This window comes from Telmatherina bonti, assembly GCF_933228915.1.
Source record: "Telmatherina bonti genome assembly, chromosome: 13".
NCBI lineage: Eukaryota > Metazoa > Chordata > Actinopteri > Atheriniformes > Telmatherinidae > Telmatherina > Telmatherina bonti.
Genome location: NC_136611.1, coordinates 31,138,839 through 31,166,322, shown reverse-complemented (window position 1 = coordinate 31,166,322; position 27,484 = coordinate 31,138,839). Strand labels below are relative to the sequence as shown.

General features: G+C 39.4%; 1 protein-coding gene across 1 annotated transcript; it reads left to right on the top strand.

The window, feature by feature from the left end:
* The first annotated feature begins 16,379 nt into the window (after nucleotides 1–16,379).
* On the top strand, nucleotides 16,380–25,958 carry lman2lb (lectin, mannose-binding 2-like b). Its single transcript, XM_079250751.1, has 8 exons — nucleotides 16,380–16,562; nucleotides 17,758–17,876; nucleotides 18,105–18,222; nucleotides 19,655–19,737; nucleotides 21,561–21,722; nucleotides 21,914–22,028; nucleotides 22,180–22,296; nucleotides 23,813–25,958. Exons 1-8 carry the CDS (start codon nucleotides 16,421–16,423, stop codon nucleotides 23,953–23,955), a joined length of 999 nt encoding a protein of 332 aa, XP_079106877.1. The 5' UTR covers nucleotides 16,380–16,420; the 3' UTR covers nucleotides 23,956–25,958.
* Nucleotides 25,959–27,484: the final 1,526 nt, after the last annotated feature.

Here is a 27,484-nt window from a genome sequence, read left to right as displayed (position 1 = left end):
CCTCTCGCTTACAGACTGCTGGGATAGGCTCCAGCTTCTCCGCGACACTTAATCAGACTAAGCGATTCAGATAATGAATGAATGAAAGTATTACAAGAGAGGTGGCAACTACTTTATGTCTTCCATAACTTTCAGTCTTTATTACGCACGCTGCAACTGAAATGCTGAAACTTTGGTGAGAGATTTGAATACAATGTGGCCTAAGTCCTACAGTCATTCAGTCCACTGTTTCATCAAACTGGTCATTCCAAGGTTTCTTTTTCTAAACTTGCAGACCTAATCGATGCTGCCTAAAATAGCTCAGTCTGGGGAAACCAAAAGCTTTTTCAGCACATAGTAAAAACTTTCAAATACTTGGAATGAATGAGACTCTTCCTTCAACGTTTACTGTATGCTGTATTGTTCCTGTGATACAGGAGAGACTTTGGCATGGCAAGAGGAACTATGTATGACCAAAACAGCAGCATGACGGAACACAAAATGCACCGTAAACAGGAAATTTCTAAGAAGTGATCCACACACTTCTGTAATTTTACTGAACTTCTCTATCAAGCATGATCACTCAAAAGTCAAGATAAGCATCAGTTAAACTGTACTTTCTCTGCTATGATCCAAAAATAAGGTATATTTGTAGCATGTCATACACATGACTAAAAAGGTGTGATTGACAATGACACAGCTGGTAGACTGGTCCTCCTCCAACCAGAAGGTCAGCTTCTACACTTGTTAAAGAATTTTTGGACAAGACTCTTTGAGCTGTCAATTAAGTTTAATTACAAATAGAAATTTGCATAAGGAATTAAGTGTTTATATGGTCACTTTTCATCAGTTTAAAGCTTAAACTTTTATTCGGAATTAAACAGGAATTAAAACTCCCATGTAAACGTAGCAATTATTAGGTACACCCGTTCAATCCCTTGCTAGCTAGCTAATAGCTAATCAGCCACCCATGAGTATTTTATAAACTGCTTATTTTTTTAACACACAGCCATCTCTCGGATTGTGTGAAAAAGAGAAAATATCCAGAAAGCTGCAGCTGTCGGGCTTAAAATGTCTTGTTGATGTCATAGGAAAATGGACAGACTGGTTACCTCCACTAAGGAGGTTACGTATCTACTGGTGTTTATCTGTTTGTTTGTTTGTCTTTTTCTTTCTTTGTTTATGTTCAAGATCACTCAAAAAGTTATGGACGGATTTTTATGAAATTTTTGGGAGTTGAAAATGTGAAAAGGAAGAACCGATTTAATTTTGGTGATGATTCAGATCACCGTTTAGATCCAGGAATTTTTTAAGTGTGGCATTTGGCGGAGGTTTGCACTCTATGAGTGATTTTGTAGTTGGAGATGATATGCCAACTAAGATATGCAGAACATCGTCTTTGAACACACAACACGCCCAGCCTTGAAGCAGATGGTCTACAGCAGCAGAAGACCACAGCGGGTTCCCTCCTGTCAGCTAAGAACAGGAAACTGAGGCTACAATTCCCACAGACTCACCAGAACTGGACAATAGAAGATGGAGAAACGTTGCTGGTCTGATGAGTCTCCATTTCAGCTCCACATTCACATGGTAGGATCTGAAACTGCTGGAAACATCATGAAAACATGGATCCATCCTGACCTTATATTAATAATTCAGTCTGGTTATGTCATGGTGGTGAGAGGTTTTTTTTTTTGGCACCCTTTGGCCACTTAATGTGGCAAAGTTTAACCACCACAGCCTACCCCCATGGTCAGTATTGCTGCTGACCATGTCCATCCCTTTCTGAGCACAGTGTAGCATCTTCTGATGGAAACTTCCAACAGGATGATGCACCATGTCACAAAGCTCACATCATCCCCAGCCGCCTTCTCAACCATGACAATGAGTATATTGTCCTCCGACAGGCTCCACAGTCACTAGATATCAGTCACCAGAGCAGCTTTGGGATGTGGTGGAATGGGAGATTCTCGTCATGGAGGTGCACCATCTGTGCAATGCTTCCTGTCAAGAATGTTTCCAACATATTGTTTAATCTATGACACCAAAAACAAGGGGACAAGGTTGCTTTTTACTGCTTCTATTCACCTCTTTTTATTTTTCCAGAAGAATTTTATGAAGCAACAATGAGCTTTTGAGTCCTGCCTTTTAGGGCTCATGTGGACTGGACTTGTTCCTGGTGCATCAAAACTGGATTTGGGTTCAGAAAGTTTGGATGACACTTCCAAATCATATTTGAGACACATTGCCGGGATGTTAACACTGGTTACTTCTGTTCAGTGCTCTTTTAAGCTCTCAGTTTAGTCTCTCTGTCAATATTTTGCCACAGATCAGCGGTTAGTCCATGAGGACTCTGTTTTGGGATGGTCAGCCAGATTTTACCAGCTTAGCTTACCAACTTAGCTTGGTGCAATGTTTATTTACAAGCTTCTTTACAGGAATGTTAACAGGCAAAATGAAAAATCTCTGACCAAGTATAGCCTACCTGATGGAGTGTCCTCAGAGGCAAAGCTTGCTGGAGTGTTTCCAAACTTTGCTGGCCACGCTGTCTCCTCTAACACCTCTCATGTTTGGACAGTTGAACGTTGATGAATGGCCTAATGGTAACACGTTAGTGTGAGTGAACATATTTGGGCTTCAGAGGTGGGAGGAATGTCGTTTAACAGCAGAGCAGAGGTGCTAAAAGAGATGGGCCTAAGCTGGTATCAAACACACAGTGAGGTCAAGAGTGGAGCTATCACAAAGTCAAGAGTAGCCCATGTCCCTTCGAGGATGGTTTCCTCTGTTCCCACATTTTATTGAAAAAAAATAGATAAGATTGTTATGTATTGATTGTTTTTTTTCAGTGAATGTCTCTTCAGCTCTCTATGCTTGGTATTTAATTTATTTGACCCTTTTATGCCCTTTCGTAATTTGTTTATTTACTCTAAAGAACAAGGTTGAAACCTTTCCAAACAATGCACCTGCCATTTCAGATCTCCATTGCAACCAGGAAATTTTCATTGAGCATTGGTAGAAGTATGTCTAAAACACATATTCTTTATTTTATTGTGTTTTTAAAGCCAAAAGAAAATAATGTATTATTACCCTTAAAAAGAATAAATACACACTATCTACAGGTGAGATGCTGTTATGCGCGTACTGCGATGAGGTGCTTTTCATGGCAGGGATGCTTTTTTTGGCTCAACATTTCTTATTCCCTAAGTCACCTACTTTCTTGCGGTTTTAGATGCACGAGTAAAATTCTTACACAGACCACTCCAACACTCAACACTGGTTCCTACAATATTTTTCTAGATACTGATTTAAGTGGAGGTCCAACTTGCAACAGGCTCTTTAACGTCATGCCAATCAGATCATAAATGGGAGATGTCATCATTCACAGCATTTGTGTTTAAACTTTGTGGTCTCCAAGATTCTGACATGTTCAATGTCACTCTAATTGTAAGTACAATGCTAACAGAATTTTTTTTTCTTTCTTTTTTTTTTTTTTTTTTTTTATGTTCAGGGTGCTGTGTGAACATAGCACCCTGAACATGAAATTTACATGGACTATGTAATCCTATCTGTCTACAATATGATTTAAGTTAACACTAAAGCAACAAAAAAAAAAAATAAATAAAATAAAATAAAATTTGCATGTTGGCTCTATTGGAGTCTGTAAAATAAGTGAATTAGTCTTTCTATGCACACTTATACTAACTGAAACAAGTAACATCAGCCACTCTTAGGAGTGGCTAATGTTAATAAAGTTAAACTTATAGTTAGGGGTTGGTAGCCATCCCATAGTTATGCTGCCACAGACTTAAACTGCTAGTTGAGGGTTAGGGTTAATGCACAGCAGGTTTCTCTGGTTAAAAGCTGTGGTGATGTTCATTGTTTTTTGCTGTCTTCTCTACCCCCAACCAAACCAACCACAAAACTGCAGTTCCCCCCTCATCTGCTAGGGGCTCCAAAACAGAGCAAATCCCTATACACTCCCATGTTAAAAAGGCCAACTTCACCGTAGGAATAAACATGTTTAAAGCCTGGTACAAAAATCCATTTTAGGTTTAATAGGTCAGGTTTACCTTCATAACAACTGTGGGGGGGGGGAAATTTTTTCAAAATCTCCCTTTCAAAAGTAATTTAATCTCAAAATTTGCCATATTTAGGGGCATGTCCTTTTGATTGACAGGTACTTGATCTCCCGCTTCAAGTAAAAAGAATGTAGAACAACCGCAGTTTTTAGCCGGTTAGCAACAAGACTTAGCTTTAGCCCGCTTATCTCCATTAGCGGGTTAGCTCCTGGTATCTCCGGGTTAGCTCGGTTAACTCTTAGCTACAGAAAGCTCGAAGTTCGCTGGATGTCAGTCATCCACTATGACGCTCACAGCCCCCCTGTCAGCTCTACCTCTTTGCCCATATTTATATTTTTATATACAGTCTATACCCCCAACCAGTCAATGCAGTTGGCCATCTTGTCATGAGTCGGGTTCTCCTGGAGATTTTTCCTGTTTGCTAAAGAAGTTTTTTGTCTTTCCACTGATGTCTGCTGCTTTGTCCATGCTAAGGATGGAGGACTAATCGAAGATTTGATGCAATCCATTGGTTCCCTTAAACAGATTATTTTCATTAAATGGAGTACACAAGCACAGTAATAGTAAAGTAAACTTATGTGGATTAGTTATTATTGTATCAAAATCAATTAGCTCAAATTTATCATGTTTGTGAAGAAAATGTACACCGGAAACTTCAGAAACTTTAAACCAATGTGGAAATATAGGCTATCTTTGTTGTGAGTTTTACTGATTTATTGTTAAGACACTTAAGATTTTCTTGCTATGTTTAGACTTTAACCTCTTGGGCTTAGTGGCCACATGGACAGCACTTTTTAGCTCTTATGTCCACGAGTCCACATATGTGGATATCATTTTTCTCTAAAAGTACATAAAATCAAAACATGATCCTATGATTTTATTTTAATTGGGTTCAAGCAAGCACAAATAACAAGGTGAAACAAACAAATGCAGTTGAAGAAACAGAGGTTAATGTTATATTTTAGATCATTGATGCTATTAAATATAAAATAGGTTGTAATTATGTCAAGCACATTATGAGTTAAAATCTATCATCTATATTTTCGAAATGTATAAGAGGTGGGTGGGTGAGGGGCACCTCAAAGCACTGTTTCTTAGCTGTGGCCCTGTAGGAGGCAAGTGCATGGGCAGCATTGTACAGTATACTGTATTTATAACCACTGATATTTATTATTTCTCAGAATGGTTTGTTGTTGTTGTCTGGATGTAAAGAAATGAGCTTTACAGACACGCAGACTAACCCTCTTCTCCGGTTATCTGTAGATAATGTTCACACAAGAATGCACAATCACTTCACAGCAGGAGATTTTCTTCTGGAGATGAGTTTTACTAATTAAAATAACAGCGGGAATGTGAAAGATGCATCCGTCTGGACTCAACAAAACATGGGATATTATGCAAAAAATACACAATGGATGAGGAGTTGATGAGGCACCTTGAAGAACATAATTGTTTCGGTAAAATCTGCTTTGGTTGCTGCGCTCACTTCTATTCCTACGCGCCATTTGTCCAGATCACCACTGGAAGATTTTAGTAGTGCTGTGCATGTGTGAATATGACTAACGTGATCCATCCGTCAGGTGCCATCAACATTAATGGTGTGCTAACATGGAGGTGTGCTTATGCCAAGGATCAAGATCACAATCCAGGAAGGAGGAAGGTATGTGTGTGTGTGTGTGTGTGTGTGTGTGTGTGTGTGTGTGTGTGTGTGTGTGTATGTGTGTGTGTTCATTGGATTAAACACAACACTTTCAGTTGGATACCAGCCACGCTCTTTTTGACAAAACAGAGGAAATTTTAGTGATTACAAACTGTGAGGCTGGAGCCCTCACTGTGGAGCTTTCTGTTCAGGTTCTTTCAATAGGATTTGATTCACACCAGCAGGGTTCAGTCAGATGTGTGTTTCAGTGTGAAACAACAGATAACCTTTGAGTTGCAGGGGATGAGTGTGGGGGTTTGAAGCAAAAAGATTCACAAGGTTATGCGGAGCATTCCTGAAATTTCCAAGCTCCTCAGATCCACGTGGGGAGAACTCAGACATATTTGTCAACCACAACAACAGCCTTCCTCTCTTTCTCTTTCATGTCTAATATTTTAGGTACTTAGTGAAAGGTTGCAATACATTTAACATCAATGAGGAAATTACACTTTCTTGGACACTGATGGAAACACAGCACATCAAGATGTTCTGTTTGCCTCATCCACCTCAGCATCAGGTCGAAGGTTCAATCCCTGTGGCAGGAGAACATGATTATTCCTGTTATTTTTTAATTAGAGCTAGCTCCATCTGAGACATCTCTGGCTTGCAGAATATAAAACTTAAACAATGATCAGCAAGCTACTAAAAATTCCCCAGAATCATAACAGTTTTAAAGATACTGTACTTAATTCTGTTACACACCTCTGAATCATATCAGATACATGCAGTTTCTTAGACCTTTTGCATCACTTTATGGTAAAAATATGATATTTGCACTCTTCCTCCTGCTGGATATAATGTTAATACAATAATGCACTGCAATCATTTTGATAGTAACAAGCAGATACGAACAAAAATATAGCTATTAATTATATTCAACATTTTGTTAAATGGTCAAACAAAGACTTTAGTTTTAAAAAAAGTGGACTTCTCTCCCACTAACCAGGTTTTCTCAGGTTGAAGCGAAATAAAACTAAAATTACTTTGTAGAAATTAACCAAACTTTGCAAAAGCAAAATTACATTTTTCTAATATCATTATTGTTTATTATTGGAATAAAAACACAATTGTAAAACCACTGAACAGTTTTACTGAATGTAAACATTTATTTGTATTATGAATTTTTTCAAAGCATTTTCCCTTTTTCTTGGAACGACTGCATTTTGTAGAGACGGATGTCTGCCAACGATGTGGCCGACGTGTAAAAGTGTCCGGCTGTAAAATTCTCACAACAAAAAGCTTTCATTAACCTTATATGCAGCCACGTCAGCCTGTCTGGACGAAGATTGTGTTGTTTTTTTTCCGCTTAGCTGAGCGAACGAACCTCACATTAAACAAAGGTTTACTTGGGAGGCAGATGAAGCCCCAAAACAGTCATAAATCCCCTGCACAGGAGGATGAGTGAAGAAAGAGGATGAGACAGAGCTGTGGGAGGAGGAGGAGGAGGATGCTGAAGGCCCCTAGAAATCAATTTTGACACATTAGAACTATTAGCTTATTGAGAGGTGAAAGATGGATTGAAGGCTGGATGTTTAGGAGAGCTGTAACAGTAAAACAGCTTCTCTGCTAATGAACTCTGAAGAAAGTGATGCTCATTGAGGAGCTTCATTGTTTCTTTCTGCTCATTCTGCTCAAAAACCAAACAGACAGCAGAGGCAGCACAAAAAAAGATGATGAATAAATGAATGAATCAATGAATCAGTCGATGAATCAATGAACAAGCAAATAAATAATTATTTATATTTTACTCTAAAATGTTTGAGCGGCCTGGAAATGTTTGGGTTTGATTGGACCCCTTATTAAATCTGAACCACTGGCATGTTTTGAGTTGAAAGACTATAAAGAAATAAAAACAGGAAAAAAAATCTACAAATTTGTATTTTAAATTCAAAACCATTTTTTATTGAACCTTTACGTTCGCAGGTAGTTTAATTAATACCTGCTCTTTAATTAGCTGAGGAAAGCTGTATCAGACAGACAAAAAAAAACAAACATATTTACAGTTGCAGTGCATATAACCTAGAGTTCATGTATAAAGTATAAAGCAGGTTACACAGTGAAAAAAACAAAAAAAACATTTAAGCATTTAAAAAATCTGTCTTCAGACCAGATTAAGTTGTATTCCCCTGATGGCATCAAGATGGGCAGCTTCACATCCTGCTGAATCACGTCTTCCAGGCTGAAGGTTTTGCTCACCGAGTGAAGGCTAAAAGTAATAAAATCCCGGGAGCGTTGGCTACGACTGTTCTGTAAAAGTAACAGGTAGGATGATGAATATGACGGCAGCACCCCAACCATAGACTTGTTACTGAAGTTCTACCAGAGCAAAAGCCTGTGGATAAACACTGAGGTCCATTTCACCAGAGACTGCAACGGAAAAGTGGCCGAGCCATTTACAGTCTGTTATCTGAATGGTCCATGAAAAACAGCATCCAACATCTGTAATAAGCTGGTAGCTTCATGTAGAGGTGAGCAAACAATTCAGTTTAAAGGGTTTTGCATTTGCTGGAAGAGTCTCTGCATGTTTCCACCAGGACTTCAGATTCTCCTTCAATCATCTCCAAGACTTTCTGCTTTTCTTGACTTAGTTTTCTCCAAGTTGGAGACTGCAAGCTTCCTCTCAGGTACAGTTTGGAAAAAGAACCCGCACTCATTCCACTGTTTGTCGTGTCAAAAATCACGTCTTATGCGGCGGGCACTGCTGGTCCAGGACCGCCCATTTGACATTCGCCACAAGAAAGACCCAGAGAACATGTGTGCAGATGCACTTTCGAGATGTATGCAATCAACCTGTGTTTCTACCTTTTTGTTACAAACCCTGAAGAAAGGTTTTGTAACTTTAGGGGGAGAGTGTTACAAGCCTCTGTGAGAGAACCACACCTGAGGCTCATTCAGGATAAAAGTGCCAGCTCCGCCCCTCTGGTTCAGGAATGGACACACCTTTGACGCCTCCACTTCTCATTGGTTCACAGAGGGACATAAAAAGATGCTGCTGCACTTCGACTGGAGGGGGAATCAGCTGTCTGTTTCTGGTGGTTGGCCCCCTCAACTTGGGTTCTGGGATGGACTTTTTAATGTGATGTTTACTGTGTGGTTGGTGGAAAGCTTCTGTAACCTGTGTTTGTGGCTGATAGAGAACGTCTTGACGTACTTAACAGAACATTCCTGTGTGAAAATCCAACGGTTTGGTTAAGATCTGGTCTTTTGATTTGTTTCCTTTTGTTGTCTTGAACTGTTATTTGGGTTCTGTGTTGGGTTATTCAGGTCACATTATTCAGTTCATGGGAACGGCAGCATTGACTGATTATTGTGTTTTCAAATGTTGTTTTGCGGCATTTGTTTTTTCCTTTCAGCTGTGCCCCTTACCCTAAATAACCTAGCACGTTGCTACACGCTTGTATTGTGTGGGCTACGCAGGGGTGTGTAATAAACCTCTTTTCTTTTGAATCCGTGCTGTCTGTCGTACTTGTTGCACCAACCTTCCTGACAACGGGTCGTAACAACATCTAAAGGATGTTCTAAAGGTGGAACACAAACTTAGCAAGTGAATCAAGATAAGAGCACATTGCTTTCCTCTCAAACGAACCAGAAACAAAGACTGGGCTGATGTGAGTTCAAAAGTACATCATTTTAATAGTTCACATGAGATCTGGCAACAAACAAAGCCTGAATCTACACACAGAAATCAGCAAACTGAACAAACTTAACTTAAACTTAAATGAAATGATGTTAAAAAGCATTGGTGATATTTTCAGTGGCTTCTGTTATGTTTAGGTGATGGACGCCTCTTTATTGCTCCTTCTGTCAGGAGTCGACCTGATTTGTGAACATCAGAGAACATTTCAGGATAATTAACAGAAGCTGGCATTCTGTTGCTAATTTTATCAAGTAGCTGTTTGACTTTGCAAGGAAGGTAATCTTTTAAACAAGATGCAAGCCCTGCATTGGCAAATCTTCTCATGCTTTGGACAACTTCTCGCTACTTTTATCCATCACAGCTGAGCCAAAACCTGGAAAACTGTCATTTTCTTCTGAAGGGCTTTTCCACAAATACTGTAAAATAAATAAAAAAGTTGAAACTGACAGTTAAAAGCATATTGTGAGAAGAAAAATAGAGTATTCACTGTTTAACCATTCATAAAATAATCATCTACCTCCAGTCAGCATGGCTATAAAATATGGTCAGTGAATGTGTCAGAGTAACACAACAGGAGGAGACAATAGTTGCTGAAAGAGTGTTTCAATTAAGAAAATGTGTTTTCTTTTTTGTCAGCACAATGAGCCGGTGGGAAGAAAAGCCCATTAAAGAGTGTCTGAAAAGAGCAGCGGGTATATTTCAGCCCCGCTGACTGATGTGACAATATTCTCTCAGGCCAGTGGACGTGAAAAGTGTGAATATTTATGTCCAGAGGTGTTTGCCTGTTCCTAATGTCTGCAGTCTTTGGGCAGACACTTACTGTCTGCTGTAAAGTGGTCATATATTAACAGCAGCATGTCCCTTCAGAGGCAGCATTAAGGTCTGCTCATTATTTAATCATTCGCTACTTCACACCGGGGCCTGTCAGGAGCTGGGCATGGCACGTTAGAGGCATGTTATATGTGCAACATTCTCCCACATGGTGCTGTACTCGCATGCCGCATAATTAATGCCAACGGCATGAGATTTTTTTTAAACAAACCAGCTGTTCAAACCCAAATAAAACGGTTGAACTAGCAGAAAAGAGCAAACCGAGGCAGGTAAAGGGAAAGATGTTCAGTCGCAGGACTTAAATTTTTAAACCTAATGTCATGAAATGTTGTAATCGCTAAATAAATTATTGTATAAATTTTAAGAATCGAAGATGAAAACAGTAGAAATCTCAGTTTGTCGTCACTGCTGGTTTTTCCAACAGTTTGGACCAAAGGAAGGATATTCGTGTCTTTAAACAACACTAGAAAAACACTCGGCGAGCGCAAACCTCCGCCAAAGTCTTTAAAAAGTTCCTGGATCCAAACGGTGATCCGAATCACCACCAAAATTAAATCAGTTCTTCCTTTTCACATTTCCAACAACTCCTGAAAATCTAATTCAAATCTATCAATAACTTTTTGAGTTATATTGAACACAAACAGACAAACAAACAGATAAACGCCGGTAAAAACATAACCTCCTTGGCGGAGGTGATTACGTGGTTCTCTGAAAGCAACACAGCTCTGAAACAGCTCTGATCAAGGAAACCAGTGACAGCCGTGGTGGGGCTGCGCTAATGCTTGATTCTTCTTTGGTGTTTCTTTAGACACAACTGATCCTGACAGTTTTAATCAGACCGAGGCACTCAGTTGGGATCTTTTGGGATCATATTAAATATTTTTTTTATTCTGTCTAATGAATGGAAGATTCTGAGTTGCAGGAGAAAACTTCATCCTTTAATGTTCTCAGGTAAGTAAAGGTTCCCAAACTGCCTCAGGAACACGTTTTGGAACTAACTTGCATTTTTATTTTTTCTCCAGATCTGTCATTGTCTCCACATGCTTAATATCATTTTCTCTTGTGTTCTCTTTTATACTGATGACACAGTTTATTTTGCTTTTAAAGCCACTGACCATGGGAAATGCTTTATATGACTGCTTAGACTTTCAATTGATTTAAATTCATGATTTAAATTGACATTCCCTTTTGGGATGAATAAAAAATTTTTCATTTTCATTTCATTTTTTAAATGATAACACTGGACGAAACACCCTTCAGTTGAACATCAAAACAATTTAAAGGCCTTTTTATTTGGATCCCAGACATCAGAGAAAAGCCTGCTAAAGCGAACATCAACAGTGGTACAAGAACAAGCAGAGGTTTGAACATCTCGCCATAAAAACTTGCAGTCCTGTTTTTAACCATTCCAGAAAGCGTTCGAAGATATGATTAACTGTAACTTTGATACAGTTTTTACTTGTCTCTGTCAAAACATCCAAAAGTGAAGAACCTTCCATCCTTAGCTTCAGACATCCACCTCCAGAAGACCCAGTTCAGGGTGATTAGTCACCAACTTGTTTCCAGGCAGATAACTGCACCCCTCACCAGCCTTCTTAAATCCGAAGTCTTTTCAGCTGTGTCAGGCACAGCAGCCTGTAATGATCGCCTTGCAAAGCCCTTGCAACCTCCTTCAATCGGCTCACAATGGGTCTTGTACACCTGCCTGGTGTTGTTACAAACATAAACAGACTGACGTGTGCTACAGCTGACTGGCAGGATAAAACTTTACAGTGTAAAGATCTTTACACACTTAGCCAGAACATTTGGTCAAAATAATTTGCACTGCAATATTTTTTATCGAGTTAATGTCAAATCAAAATTCCGTCCAGTGATTTTGTGGGTTTTATTTATTTATTTATTTATTTTTTTTTTTTTTATCAAACTGAGGTTGATTTTTCTTGATATCTAATATAAAATCGACCAATGTTGACTGATGGATCACCAGCTGTGAGCTATGCAGGAGTCACTTTTGCTGCTATTTCATTCAAACTTCCATGATGGAGATTTTTTTATTTGTTTTTTATTTTCTGCTTCTTAAAGCAAGCGGCTAGCTGCTAAAGAAGATCCTGAAACTGTCCCACAGACGTCCTGAAGCTCCAGCTTCAGCCGCTGGATTAAACAAAGAAACGCCCCAAGTTCTTCTCTCTTTTCTGCAGTAGGATGTCGCCAGGGCTTGTTCTTGTCTTTGCTTTTGCAGCATCAACACACTGTTGTCATGACTTTATGTGGAAACCAGTTTGCAAGTTTGTTTTTTGTTTTTTTTTTTATTCACAATTTGGCATCAACAGAAACAGAAAATTTACCTCTTTTATTATTATTCCCAATCTTGTGTTGTTTATTTGCATCAGTCCTGGTGTGTAAACACTTTAACACTTTATGATCGGTACGAAGATCTGATCACACTGCTACAGAACTGAGAAATGGATCTGATTTAATCATCCAATATTGTGTCCAGATCTACATGATTCAGCTGTTATATTAATAATAAATCCCTCTTTATTTGATCTGTATCACATTGATACAAACATGCATGCTGCAGCTTTGTAAAGAGCTTCATGTTGTGTCTCTCTGGGACCTCGGACTCTGTGTTGTGTACTATATCATTTCTTGCATGCACAGCATTCATCAGCTGCACTGCTGACAGCACAGAGCATGTGGCTGTTAAAAAGTGATGCCTTCCCTTCCCTTGGGAAACATTCACTCCCGATTGTTTACACTAGAACAGGTGTGGACGGCTTTAATAAAGATGAGCACTGAATCTGACTGTGAGCAAGCGATATCAAAATATCTCTTGACCTTGCAAACACGGATTACAGTGCAAGTCTGCCACAGCAGGAGGCGACTGCTCACAGCGTGCCCCACGATCCTCTCTGCTCAGTAAGCTGCGGCAGAATTTACGGCCCCTCGGACAGCCTGCTGCTGCATGGGTCAGTCTCCGCTGTGGATTACAGGATGCACAAATGGTGATGTGTGGGTGTCAGGAGAGCTGCGAGACGCTGATGTTTCAGGTTTCAAGGTTCAGCTGGAATTCTGCTGCTTTCTCAGTGCAAGTGACTAATACCTTCCCAGGGGACATATACAGGAAATGCTAAGGGCCCCAAGATCATAAACAGCTCATGGTTCTTCTCTTATTCCTGCTTTTGTCTTTTTGTGTGTCTCTGAGGAGCCATAGCTTGGGACTGAAGTTGACTGCATTACTGTAATTCCTTGCAGGGACCTGACTGGTGCTCACTATCACATGTCAATACCGCGTCCTTTCCATTAATCGAACCGAGCAGCATTTTTTTATGAGGTGCCTCAGGGTAGCAGGAGCCCCGTAAGCAGACTCTGCAAAGAGCCAGATTTCTCTGGTGATCAAGATGCCACCATTAGAGGAGATGTGGCGATGAGATGACTCATGTCAGGTCATGACATTTAGAGAAATCTACCTGCTCGGATATTGTGTTAGTCACCAGCAAGCAAATAAGATGATAATGACAGGCGTAAAAATGTCAACTATTTATGGGTAAAGTTTGAATGAATGAGAAACGGAGTGTGTGGAAGGGTGGATGTCAAGGAGCCATTCTTAAGGAAAGGAAACAGGAAGAAAAGGCTGAGTTTTGCTACATAACACAAAAACCGGACTGAAAATCACTGTCAACAGGTCTGCGGGCGTGAGGGACCCCTGAGCACCTCAACATTGACAGAGACCAAAACAATGCTGAAAACATCCGAAGAACATCTTTAAAAAGTCCTTCATGTGATCAGAAAACCAAAAAGCTTCTCTCAGAGGGTTCAGGCTGAGTTGAAAGATCTTAGTGCTGAATATTGACTTTAAATAATAATAAAAAACTGTTTTTTTTTGGGGGGGGGGGGGGGTTGCCTTATCTATCACATTTCCATTTATTACTGTATGTTTCTGTAAATCACTGCTTTTATTTTCTCATTTTCTTAAAATAAAAAGACAAGCGGCGTTTGACCACTTGACTGACTCTCAGCCCTTTATTCTGCTGCTAATGAAACTCTGTCCAGTCAGGATCTGGACTCATTTCAAGGTGTCTCTCAGATAGACTGCACTGTAACACAATGAACAGTTTTACCTGTCAGTGGTTTTATTCTGATGACCTGTTCCACATGCTCCACAACCTGCTCCAGCTTCCACATGACCCTTATCTGGACTAGAAAATGGATGGATGGGTGGTGGCGTCGTTCATTTGGCTGATTGGGTATTTCTTGATTTAAATAAGAACAAATAACACTGAAGATTTTTCCACAGTGGAAAATATTAATTTGTTTTTGTTCTGCTGGTGTTAAAGCATAACAAGCAAACATACACGTGATCTCATCTTATCCCCTTATGTACACTGAAGTATGGAGACATGGAGCCCTGTTGCCTCAAGATGGAGCTGTTGTCCATCAAATAAGTTCTGACAACATCATGGAAGGAACACTACCACAAACATGCTTATTCATCAATAAACTACATATTCAGCTAAAGTCATACTAACTAAATTTAAAATGTTTGAGATCTAATAAAAAAACAAATGAAAAATACTTTCATTCAAGATCATGTCTTTGTAATATTACTTATTGTAACTTGGTAAGTAAAACATGAAAGTTTTTTTATTTATTTATTTATTTATTTTACTTGAAGAGAAGGCAGGATGTGAGATGAGTCTAATCTGCATCTTTGATTTCTCTCCTCATGTCTAAATTCCTTCATTTGTAAGGGAAGTGCAGGAGTCAAAGGAAAGAATTTAGCCATGAGGCTTTTAACAAAACTGAGATATCCTGGCTTTACAGCTTTCATTTTAAAATAACACCAGTGAATGTCAGCTGTGATGGAGTCAATCATCTGCCCACTGTTTCGTGCAGTCTTCTGCTGTGAACGTCCCTGCAAGATGAGCATTTAAGGTGTTCATGTCAATAAATGTGTCACAGATAAAGATGAATTCCTTCCTCATGCAAGCCGCCTCTCACCTGCAGGAGCATTTTAGGAATTGAAACATCTTCCAAAATGTTGCAATGAGATTTGTTTTATAATTACAAGTTGGGAGAGTAGATTAAGAAGCACAAAATAAAACATAAGAAGAGCTTTGGGAATTGTCAGTATCTTACAGAACCACACTAGTTGGAGAAAACACATAGACTTTGTCTTAGATTATAGATGATTTTTCAACATTTTGCCTCCTTAAAAGTAACTTACACTAGTGTTTGGCAAAACACGAGTTTTTAAAAAAAAAAAAATTTAGACAGTGTGTTTAGTTAGGTTGACATACAGTGTTATTAATTAAAAAGCCATTTCTTTAGTTATTTCTGCAGTAGTGTGTGCATAAACGCCATAAGTTAAAGATAAACACACAGTTTTAGAGAGTTAATGTCCATCCATCCATGTGCTCTACCTCATTTATTCTACTTGAGATGTGGCATGCTGGGACTGATCATAGCTGCTGTCAGACAAAAGGTGGTGTACACCTAGACAGGTAGTCACGTCATCACAGGGCCAAACAACCAAAACACTGGCATTTACACCGGTTTTAAAATCAGATATCATATTAATTTAACATGCATGTTTTTGGACAATGGGAGGAAACTGGAGAGTTTTTGCTTACATGGTAAATACATGATAACTCCACTCCAAAAGACCCCAGCGACAATGTAGATATGTCCTGAGAGAGTCTTTAAGTCTGACATTAGATTATCACACAACATCGATTGTTGTAGGAATGTGTGAAAAATATCTTTTGCAACCATACTGTTGTCTTTAATGTGTGGAATATGTGCCTCCCTTAAACCTTTTCTTAGTTTGGGAAGGTACGGTGGCCGACGGGTGCAAACGCGCACATTCAGCATAGGAGATCAGACTGTGGTGGAGATACAAACCGTTGAGTGGGCGTGGCTTGAAGATGACTGGCGTTGAACCCATAGGTTGAATCGTTGGATGGGCGTGGCTTGAAGATGACTAGAGTTGAGCCCATAGGTTAAACCGTTGAATGGGCGTGGCTTGTAGATGGAGCTGAACAGCATTGGCTCATGATCCGCAGCTCTGAAAGGTGGCTCCTCCTTCTTTAGCCTGACATCACGTGACCTCTTCGAAGTGGGAGTGTAAAAATGGCTGCCGCTGTCAGGATATTAAATCTGTCTCAACTGAGAAGTTTCTGTAGTTTATGTCCGATGTTCTGTCTAAAGAGCACTTGTGAATTAATATGTTTGCTCGTAGCTATTTGTATGTTAACGAGCCAGTCTCTAGCTGACGACCAGGACTTTATGGAGGATTTTTTGAAGCGGGAATATTCTCTGGCCAAACCATACCGTGGTGAGTTTACTGTCCTGCGGCGTCAGCTCGCATGTTATCTGACTGATTACAACCTAAAACCACAGCTAAACTTTACATTTAGTACAAAAGATTTTGTTTTGGGTTTTTTTAATCACAAAGAGCACTTTTGTCTCAAGTCACCGAAATACTGTTGGCTGTATGTGATACTTTGGATAATAATTAACTATGAAGAACTTTGTGCACCTCGCGGTTGGGTTTCTGAACAAAATACATGAAATAAAGAGGCAAATTATGTTCAAAATCAAATAATATCAATTACCCAGCAGCATCCAAAAGCTTTTCCAGTTAGGAGAGAGTATATTTGGCCTGAGAGGAACATCCATTTTCACAAAACCAGCTGTGAGAACAAATGCTAAACTCCATTGTGTTTCTACAGAATAGTTTAGCTCTGGAACAGCTGCAGTAAAGAAATAAAATCATGTCAATCAATAGGAAAATTTAAACAAATGATAGAAGATGAGATTATTAAAAGTTATGAGGCAAATAGAGCAATTTTTTTAAAGCAATGTATGTTGAATTCTGTGATTTATTGTGTGTGTTACGACTGTATGCTGTTTAAGTTTCATTGTAATGGAATTTAATGTGTATTACTATATTTTTCATCATGTGAATATTTCACGGCGTCATTGATAACGGGGTTTTGGACTAGATTGCCCAACTTCTTCCAAAACCCTTTTTCTAACTTAAGAAGCTTATTTTATTTGTTGTTTGTTGTGACCAATATTTGTTCTTTTAAAAGTCCTTTTTTTTTTTTTTTTTTTTTTTTTTTTTTTTTTTAAATTTTAGTTCGAAATTAAAAAATAAAAAAATTTTTTAAAAAAGGCTTAATAGCTTTTATTAACCTCCAGCTAACTGGTAAACTGGTTTCTTATACAGATACAGACCAGCACAGATAACTTAAAATAAAATGCTGATTTATATACACCTTTACTTGTATATTCATATATATTTATACATTGTCAGAAGGACCAGTCTGTATTAATTATTTGACTTGATTTTATTTTCATGAAAATGATTCAACTACTTTAAATTTGCCATTTGGAGCTATTCACCCCCCAGAAGGTCAAATAAAGTATATTTGACCATTTTAAAATGCTCTTAATCATTCCCCATTCTGAGTATACTTATATTAATTTATGTTTTTTTTTTATTTTTTATTATTATTGTTGTGAAGGTCTGGGTTTCTCTAGTTCTTCACAATGGGATCTGATGGGAACCGCCATGGTGACGCCTGATCAAGTGAGACTGACACCAGACATGCAGAGCAGACAGGGTGCTGTGTGGAGCCGAATCGTAAGTCACCTGCAACAATCTGCAAAATGCAGCTGTGCTACACACTATATCATAACCACACCTTAACATCTCACATCCGGCCTGCACAGCAGAAACAAATTAGATAATTTTTGTACATGGAATATAAATCCTTGCACTTTCATGGTGTTTCAAAAAGAGATAATTTCTTACTTATTTCTGATGGTGCATACCACTCCTGTACTTTGTCTCCTGTCTTTTGCTCTTTAGCCCTTGTTTTTGAAGGATTGGGAGCTCAATGTGCACTTCAAAATCCACGGCCAGGGAAAGAAAAACCTCCACGGAGACGGACTTGCTCTCTGGCTGACCAAAGATCGCATGCAAAATGGCAAGTTTATTCTAAATTATAGTTCTTAATTTAGGATTTCAAGGAGTTTATTACAGTTTACATTACAAACGGTTTTTTGGGGCCACAGTCACTGACAGTTTTTCACCCGTCAGATGGAGCCATCACATGTCACTAGTACACACTCTGCCTGGAGATATCAGTGTTGCAGCATGTGTGATCTCCTAGCTTCAGCTCCTCCTAAAACCACAATCTTTCAGTTTTCTGCCTCTGTTATGTGACAGCTGGATCTTGTAAATCAGTTAATATCTCAAGCAAGCTGTTTGCCGCCCCACACAAGACCTAATTTTCTGATGTTTAGCTAGTTCAAACATGGTTATGAAACATTGGTAAACTCACGAAAGCAAGCTGAATACAACTTTTGCCAATGTTAATAGCATGATGTTTACTCTCAGTCTGCTGAGGCTAAACTTGTGCTTAAAACTGGACTTGGGTCCAGCAACTGCTCTACTTCCTAGCGGAGAAGCTTTTAAGCTCCATCATGACTTAACACTGTCAGACTTTGGATCATAATTTCTGTTGAATACAACTTTATGAAGTAATCAGATGAGTTTATTATTTTTGATTGGACTTCAGAGAGCAGGACAGGAAGACTAATGAAGTGCTAGCCGTAAAAATGGATCTTGCCTCTTTTGGTCTGCAACTTGTTGTCATTGTCAGAACCTCCATGTGAGATGTTACCTGCAACAAATGTGTGTTTCTATTGCAAGTTATTCACTTGCAATAGAGAGTCCTGAAATGTTTTGGAAATCCTCCAATTGGGTGCCATGTCCACAGTTAGTACTGGACTGGTGTCTGTGTGTGTGTCTGTGTCTGGATAGATGAATTTTACATCTTCTTTAAAAGACGTGTTTACCGAGTTTGGTTGTACTGTTGAAAGCTGGGAACAAAAAATAGATCTTCATGGCCTCACTTGTTTCAAAATAATTATAAGCAAATACCTCTTTGTTTGTTTGTATTCTCAATCTTTAAACCAATCAGGTTAGGTCTGACCACCTGGGGAGGCAACGTTTTTTATAGGATGTTTTCTTTTTCCTTTTTTATGAAGGGGAACTTGATGTGTGTCAAACAGTTCTAAGGCTGAAATTAAACTTCTGGTGACGATAATGCCTCCTTAAGTTTACTATAAATATGTTGTATTTACCTGAATAGATATGATTACTTTAATTTATTCAGTAATTGTACTCGCAGGATGGTCTGGTCGTGAACGCTACACAATAATCTGGTGTTTCATCCAAAATATACATGTTAAATGCTCATTGCCAAGAATTTTTTGTTTTTTTTTTATTTTATTTTGCAGGACTTTGTTTGCTGTCTATTGATGAATGAATTGGTTTACACCTCGCTGTACACCTCACTGTGTAACATTAATCCCGTCTGCAGTATAACAGCTTTCCTTCTTCATCGTTTGCAGGTCCTGTGTTCGGCAACATGAACCAGTTCACTGGACTTGGAATATTTGTTGACACATACCCTAATGCTGACAAGACCCATGATGTGAGTGGCAACTTGCAGCTTCTGTTGAATATCCAGTGTGTTAAATAATCATCTTCAGCTTAGTTTGAAGGAACATTCAGGTGATCCTTACTTCTGTTTTTGTATGGATATAACTGGAAAGCAGAGTGAGTTGTTTGTACCACAACACCCTCAATGTATCAATATATCAATAAGTGTGTTAAAAGCACCTTTCATACAATAAAAAATGTAGCTCAGTTATTTAGATTAAAAGCAATAAAAGTACTCATCAAATCCCTCGAAATCAAGAGTCTATAAAACCTACATATACACAACAGAGTAAACATAAAATGATCTCTCAGGAGGCGCTGTCCCAACCGCATTCACTGTATCAGGAAGCTAAGACAAGGGGGGGGGATTATATTAGGACTAAATAAGAATTTAAGAGAATGAAAAAATCAAACATAAAAATAAAGATATAGTAAAAAGCAATAAAAGAGTAATAAAAACATTAAAATGGTCAATTTAACAGTTAACATGTAGCAAAATAATAAAACTTTTAAAAAAAGTATGAAAACAATTAGAACCTCAAACATGAATAATCAAAATAAAAAAGTGAGTCATAAGCTGTCCCCCCCCTCCCAAATGTCCACGTCCTCGCCCCAGGGATAAACAAAAGACCAGTCCCTGATTACCTGAGAGCCCCGGCAGGTTCATAAGCTAATAGCAAGTCTGAAAAATACTTCGGTCTAAGAGCTTTAAAAACTAATGTGAGGATTTTAAAATCAACTCTGAATCCAGTGCAGAGATTTTAAAACTGGTGTAATGTGAACTTTCTTTCTGGTCCTCCATCAGTCGGCAAGCGGCTGAGTTTTATAAAAGCTGCAGTGGGTTTATAGTCGATCTGTTCTAGAGGTGATGAAAGCATGGATCAGTTTCTCTGCATTGGCCTGAGACAGGAACCGTCGCAGTCTGGAAATGGTTCTGAGGTGAAAGAACACCGTCCTGGTTTCGTTTTTAATCAAGATCATAATCAAAGATAACTCTAAGGTTATTTATCTCTTCAGAGGGATTTAAAGCAAGTGATTTAAGTCTTAAAACTAGTCCCTCTTTGTGTGCTTCACGGACTAAAACTTTAGTTTTGTCCTGGTTGAGCTGAAGGAAGTTCTCTGACATCTAAAATGCAGTTATAAAAATCATCAATGCAGAGAGAGTCATCACAGTTTCAAGGAGCTTCTTAAAGTGAAAGTGATTTAATTTCTCAAGTTTTTGATTTCCTTTTTTTTTTTTTTTCTGCAAACCTGTTGAATCCAGAAGCTTCAAGCTGGAGAACAGGTAGCAACACAAGCTGCTGTTTATACATGGAAACCTCTGATCATCTGCTCATCCACATGTTCTCTGTGTCATTCTGTTGCATCATCACATCCATCTGAGGTCGTCTATCAGCAGGGCCGGATTAAAAGTGCACAGGTCCCTGGGCCCAGAGTGTTCCAGGGGGACCCCTTCCCCACTGCAACATTGTGAAAACTGAATGATACACTGTGAAACAACATTTCTAACATCTCAGCCAGTGGTACCAGTAGCAACACACTGGATACTGTGGTGTACATTTGGTTTTATGTCCAAACTGCTGGCGTTTTCCTTACGTGGGCCCCACATGGGCTCCAGGTGGGCCCCTTGGCCTGTGCCCATAACACCCATTGGATAATCCGGCCTTGTCCATCAGTGCTGTCATGACCACAAGCAGACAACTGGCTCAGTAAAGGGTCCCTGTGTTTTTGTAAAGATTTTGCATCAGTGCATATTTGCTCCACTGGAAGACGATGAAGAGGCGTAACTCTGACGTCCCCCCGTCTCTCCCACAGAGGACTTTCCCGTACATATCCATGATGCTGGGAAACGGGACCTTGTTATACGACCATGACCGTGATGGGCGGACCACTGAGCTCGGTGGATGCTCCGCGATGGCGCGCAATGCAGTTTATGATACTTTTCTTCTGGTCCGATACTCCAAACACAGGCTGACGGTGAGACACACACACACACAACAGTTTAAGGAAGATAAATGAAGAGTGGATGTTTTTAGTCAGACCTTTGTGTTGTGAAAAACCCCAGAGATTATGATAAACTCTGAAAAACTACTCCTAGTTGTCTAAAACAGATCCTGTAAGATGTTCTGAGATGATTGCATTGGATGTTGTGCTCCTCCACCCTCCAGCTCATGGTGGATGTAGATGGAAAGCAGGAATGGAAAGAGTGCGCTGATGTGACTGGTGTCCGGATACCGTTGGGCTACTTCTTTGGGGCGTCCTCTGCTACTGGAGACTTGTCGGGTATGTTATCTCTGAAGATGCCATGAAACAACTTTCTGCATGTTTTATTCAGCTTTTAGGAAACTTAACTTTAACTTTTTACTGCTAGAACGTTTCTGTTTCACATCCCAAAAGCAGGAAGGTTGTGGGAATTATATTTTCATCCTTCTAGATAACCACGACATCATCTCGATGAAGTTGTACCAGCTGACCGTCGAGCAGACTCCAGAGGAAGAGGAGGAGGAAGAGGTGACCATCCCCAGAGTTGACAACATGGAACAGTTTAATGGTAAATACAGCACAGCTGGCTTTTTTCTGCCAGCAGCTGCTTCTACTCAAGCTGTAGGACAGGTTGGGATTATATTAAATGCAAACATCATTCAAAAATCGAGACCGTAAGCATTATTAGATGACACTTTTTTGTTGAAAATGGCGTTATTTTAAATGCTTGTCTTTTGTTTTTTTTTCTTCAGCTCTTAGCTCTAAAAAAAAATATATATATATTTTTTTTTTTATTAAAATGGATTCATTTAAATACTTGACCTCAGACATAGAAATTGATAAGTAATATTCTAGTTGCTTTTTGTGATTTTGAGGTGAATGTAAATGAATGTTGAGTCGCCTGTGATATTGTTTCAGATCAATCTGTGGATCCTGAATAATCTGAAATCAGATTGTGACTGAATTTCAGTTATAGGCAAACATTGAATCACTACTTATTACACCCCCTGATGCTGTACCTTAGAGAATAGGATGCATTTTTATTTCCTACAGTCAAGACTGATCAGACTGATTGTAGGTCAATTATTTACAAGTAGTTTATTGCAGACTTATATATAAAAAAAAGAGTTTCATAAGGACAAAAGCTGACTAATTATTCACAGGACTAAAGATTTACAGGAAATATTAAACTGAAAGAATTGGGTCATAAAAGCAAAAATATGAGAGAGAAGAATGGAAACTTCCGGATTTATTTGTTAAAGGTTAACAGGACAGAAGGATTGTTGTTAAAGAGTGTGAAACTGCTAAACAAAAAGGGAATGATGTCAGATACTCAATTTCCAGCCGCTGAGTGTGTATCTGTGCTGCAGGAGCACAAAAGAAGAAAACTTTCTTTCTATGCGGTGTTGTGCAGGGCATTTTCTGCTGAGGTGTGGCTGAGCAATATGACCTCAGACCAATATCACAATTAAAGAGTTTACCTTCATCACAATAATAAGCAGTTGTTTCAGTATCATTTTGCTTTTCGCCTCATGGGTAACTTAAATCATGTGTTGCAAATATTCTCTTAATAGAAGAAATGATATTGTCAAATTTAACACATGGTTTTAAAAAAAAATACAAATATATATATATAATATCTAAAAAATAATTACTAAAAATTACTAATCAATTACTATTTTTCTAATTATTTAAGAGAAATAACCGAATGAAAAAACTGACCTGAGCAACATTACATCGATTGTTGGTTTTGATTAATTTGATTAGTCGCCCAGACCTAAAGAGAGGAGTTTTGGCGTTGATGAAACATGCGTTTATGTGAGCATAACTAACCACAAACGCCGTCTGTGTCTGAGGCGTGCAATGACCGCCGTCTAAAACCAGGACCTTTCCTCTTGTGACTCATGCTTTGTTCAAACAGACTGGGAAAAAAAACTGCATTTAAGCAGAATAAAATAATTTTTGGAATAAATTTACTTACTCAGCACTAAAGGATAAATATTCATGCACTCCACCTCTGTACTATCTGACGTTATGCTGCATAACTGATCTATTTGCCTGTGATGTTTATTTTTACCTTTCAGTGGAAGTGGAGGAGGAAGGGGCGAGTGGAGTCCACCTCTTCTTTACCCTCCTCTTCTCAGTGCTGGGCCTGAGTGTGCTGGCGGTGGTGGGGATCATACTTTACGGCCGCTGGAAGGAAAACAAACGCAAACGTTTCTACTGAGAGCTGTCAATTCCCGCGGGTCCTCAGAGACTGCGTTGTCTTCATCAAAGACTGAAGCAGCGGCCTCGTGGATCTGACGCCTGCAGCCGAGATGAACCGCTGAAATGATCATGAACAGCAGAGCCTGATGGAAAGTATTTTAGATTAAGTTTCCACACGACATACGATCAGGAGCCGCTGTGAAGAGAGGGGTTGTATGGGGTTTTTTTTTTGTTTTTTTTAAAGAAATAGTCTTCATCTCAGTCTGAGCAAGATGGGACGGCTGTACCCCATCTGCACTGAAAACAACGGGGAAAATCAGATACTGTGCAGCACTTAACGACACATTACAGGGCTCAGGAGAGCAACATCTGGACCAGAGTCCAAATGAGGGGGGTGGTGGGACATCTCAGACTGGACAGAGCCTGTGAGGAAAACTAGTATTTAATAATAAACCAGTTCTCACTGGCTTTTCTACCTGGTTACTCAGATTAAAAAAGGTTTGATAGAACTAGCAAACCTGTAAAAACATGACCTAATCTTAGCTATTTGGCAGCTTCCTGTCATATTTTTGCACACAGAGATTTTCAGCTGCAACTTTAGCCTTCTCTTCAGACTCGTCTAGTTCCATTAGTGCACACATGTAGACGTTAAAAGCTGCCCCTCCTTCTCCTACAATTAACTAACTCAGGTTTGCAGAACTTTGTACGTTGTGTCTGTGTCTTTTCTTTCCACTTTAGTCTAACTTACAGCTGCTGTGAAGACCAGTCAGCCTGTGGATCCATATGGACTTCCTCTTCTTCTTGCACTGATAAAGTCTGATTATACTGAGGTGTCGTACGTACGAGCCAGGCAGGGCTTTCCTGCAGCCTGCAGAGCAAATCTATTCACGTTAGCTGTTTTTAAAAATACCATTCATGATGCATGCATGATTAAAAAGAAAGCATGAAGCTCTGACCAGTAAAGCTGGATTCATGTCCAGTCTTTTCTGGAGCTTTAAGCTCCACTGAAGTGGTCATCAAGGCTGCTTTTCTTTCCCCCAGCTAATAGTTCTCCATGGTGATAAGCTAACATGCTCAGCATTTAGGTGCACAGCATTGTCCATCTGCTATCAGTTTTGTTTCGGTCTTCATGCACAGATTCATCAGTTAATAAAGCATTAGACTTTTGCTTTAGCACACACTGTGAACCTGGCAGCCATGTGCAGCTTTATGAAAATGAAAAATTTACCGTCTCACACTGGTGCCTTCCCACCAACGTCGTGGATGCCGCTGTGTCACACGTGACCCCAGAAACAGCTTATTTTCTGTCATACACAGATGTTTGGTTGTTGAATCCACGGTGATTTTTAGGTTTAATCGCTCTGATGTTGCATTGAAGTTCAGAAAGCGTGCTGCAAGGCTTTGTTTCTATAGAGTAAATATTATTGTCATGAAGGAATTACAGATGTGCTTACAGAAGCTAAAAAGAGACAACACTGAACTCAAAGCAACACTGGATCTGTGCCTGCAAGAAAGCAGGAGGGGACTCGCTTCTGGGAATCTTGCTGCGTTCATGGGACACCAAGGGTGTTTTCATCTGAGACTTGTCATGACAAATGTTACTGCTGATTACAACACAGGGCTGTTTAACTTTTTACAGGTAGGGAAGTGTCACTCTGCAAAGGTGCATTTGAGTTGGATTGAAGCAATAACGTACATTGCTTGATGTAAAAGCTCATTTTTCAGCTGTCAGCTACCAGCCTGGTGGTACAGCTGTACAGCTGTACTACCAGCCTGATGGTTCAGTTGAACCACCAGACTGGGTGGATACTCAGTGTGGGTCAGATTTAGCAGTAAAACATGCTTCCTTGCAGAGTTGAGTCTGCTGTGGAGGCATCTGTCTTCATACTTGTTTGTGAAAAGTTGATTATTTAGTTCAGTCAGATGCTAGTGATGCAGATTGGACTTGTCAGTGTAGTCTGTGGGTGGGCAACTGTGGCCCTTGAGGGCCGCAGTCCTGCAGATGGTAGGAGTTTCCCTGCTGCAACACACCTGACTCAAACCAATGGCTAATTAGCAGACTAGTGCTTGACATCAAACTCTGCACTAGTCTTCAAAGTAAGTGATGATTCAGGTGTGTTGCAGCAGGGAAACCCCTACCATCTGCAGGACTGCGGCCCTCGAGGGCCACAGTTGCCCACCCCTGTCGTAGTCAGTAAGTACACTAAACTACTGTTACCACCAGCAGAAGCATCAAGAAGACACATTAGAAATACAAGTATTTGATGAAAATGTGCAGATTTTAGGTTTGTACCATGAAACGTAGTGAAGTAGCACCAGCACTCCACCAGTTGTGTATCCTCGGATGTATCTAGGAACCCATCGGCTAAGACGTGTACCTTCAGGAGATGTGTTGCGTCCAGGTCATGGTGATCCAAGCCGCCTGGCTAAAAGCAGCATCACATGTTTCTCTTGGTTCTGGAGGAGGTTTTAACCTTGCATGAGTTGTGACTTCAATGCTCTTTCTACTGTTAAAAGCCTGAACTCTCCACCAGTTAGACCAGTTAGGGCTTAAAAAAATAAAAGCCTTTCACATGAGAGGTAAAAACCTCTTCAATGACCAAGAAAGGAAGTCCAGTTGACTTTATACAGTCAGGATAACCAGAGATAAAGTAATAAACAGAGAATTTAACGTGCTTGTGTCGTGTTTTGAATGTGTTAGCCATATCAGCCATTAGTTGACCCTCATTTTCCTTCTTCGTTAGCGCAACATGCTTCTTTTTCTTGTTAGTGTTCAGTCAGAGTTTAGATAGCAGAATTTCCACCTTGACATGATTCGGATTTGGTTGAGGAGCCGGCAATCGATTATGGTTTGTAGTGACTTGAGGGTTTTATCTTTAAGTAGCATCACTTACACGACATATTTATTAGTCAGGTGACTTGATGTCTCGTCTCCAAGATGTTCCCACTCCGCTGATTTCCTTCTTTCTTCTGCCTGCTCGCCACCTCGCTGTTAGCTTACTAACAAACAAGCTGGACAATTCAGGAGAAACTCACAATGTAAAGTGTGTCTGATTAATATATTAATGTCTGATTATTGTTTTTTCTGTTTGGATCAATGCTGTTGGGTCACAGATCATGGAATCAATGTATTGTTCCATCATGTTCAGCATAGCTGTCCTCCAGTGTTTGTTTTTTTTAGTTCTGTTCCTCTTTAGTCCGTGTCGTAGCTAGTGTGTTTAATGAGCCATTTGTTGTAATCGTTCAAATCAACATGAGCTGATTAAAGCTGATCCGTCCAACAGGACATCAGCAAGTTTTATCCAAAAAGCTGAACCTAAAAACGAGTGAAGAACAAATTTTCTTCCTGCCACTGTGACTTTTTTCAATTAAAAGTTTCTGTTGTGATTTTCCACATTTGTTTTTATTTGTTTGTTGGTTTGTTTGTCTTTATTTTTATATTAAAGTTGTAAAAAAAAAAAAAAAAAAAATGTACAGACTTTATTAAAGCAGCAGATTTTTTCTGTCAGCTAAATGGGAGAGAAGTTAAAATGGCGCCTGCGTATACA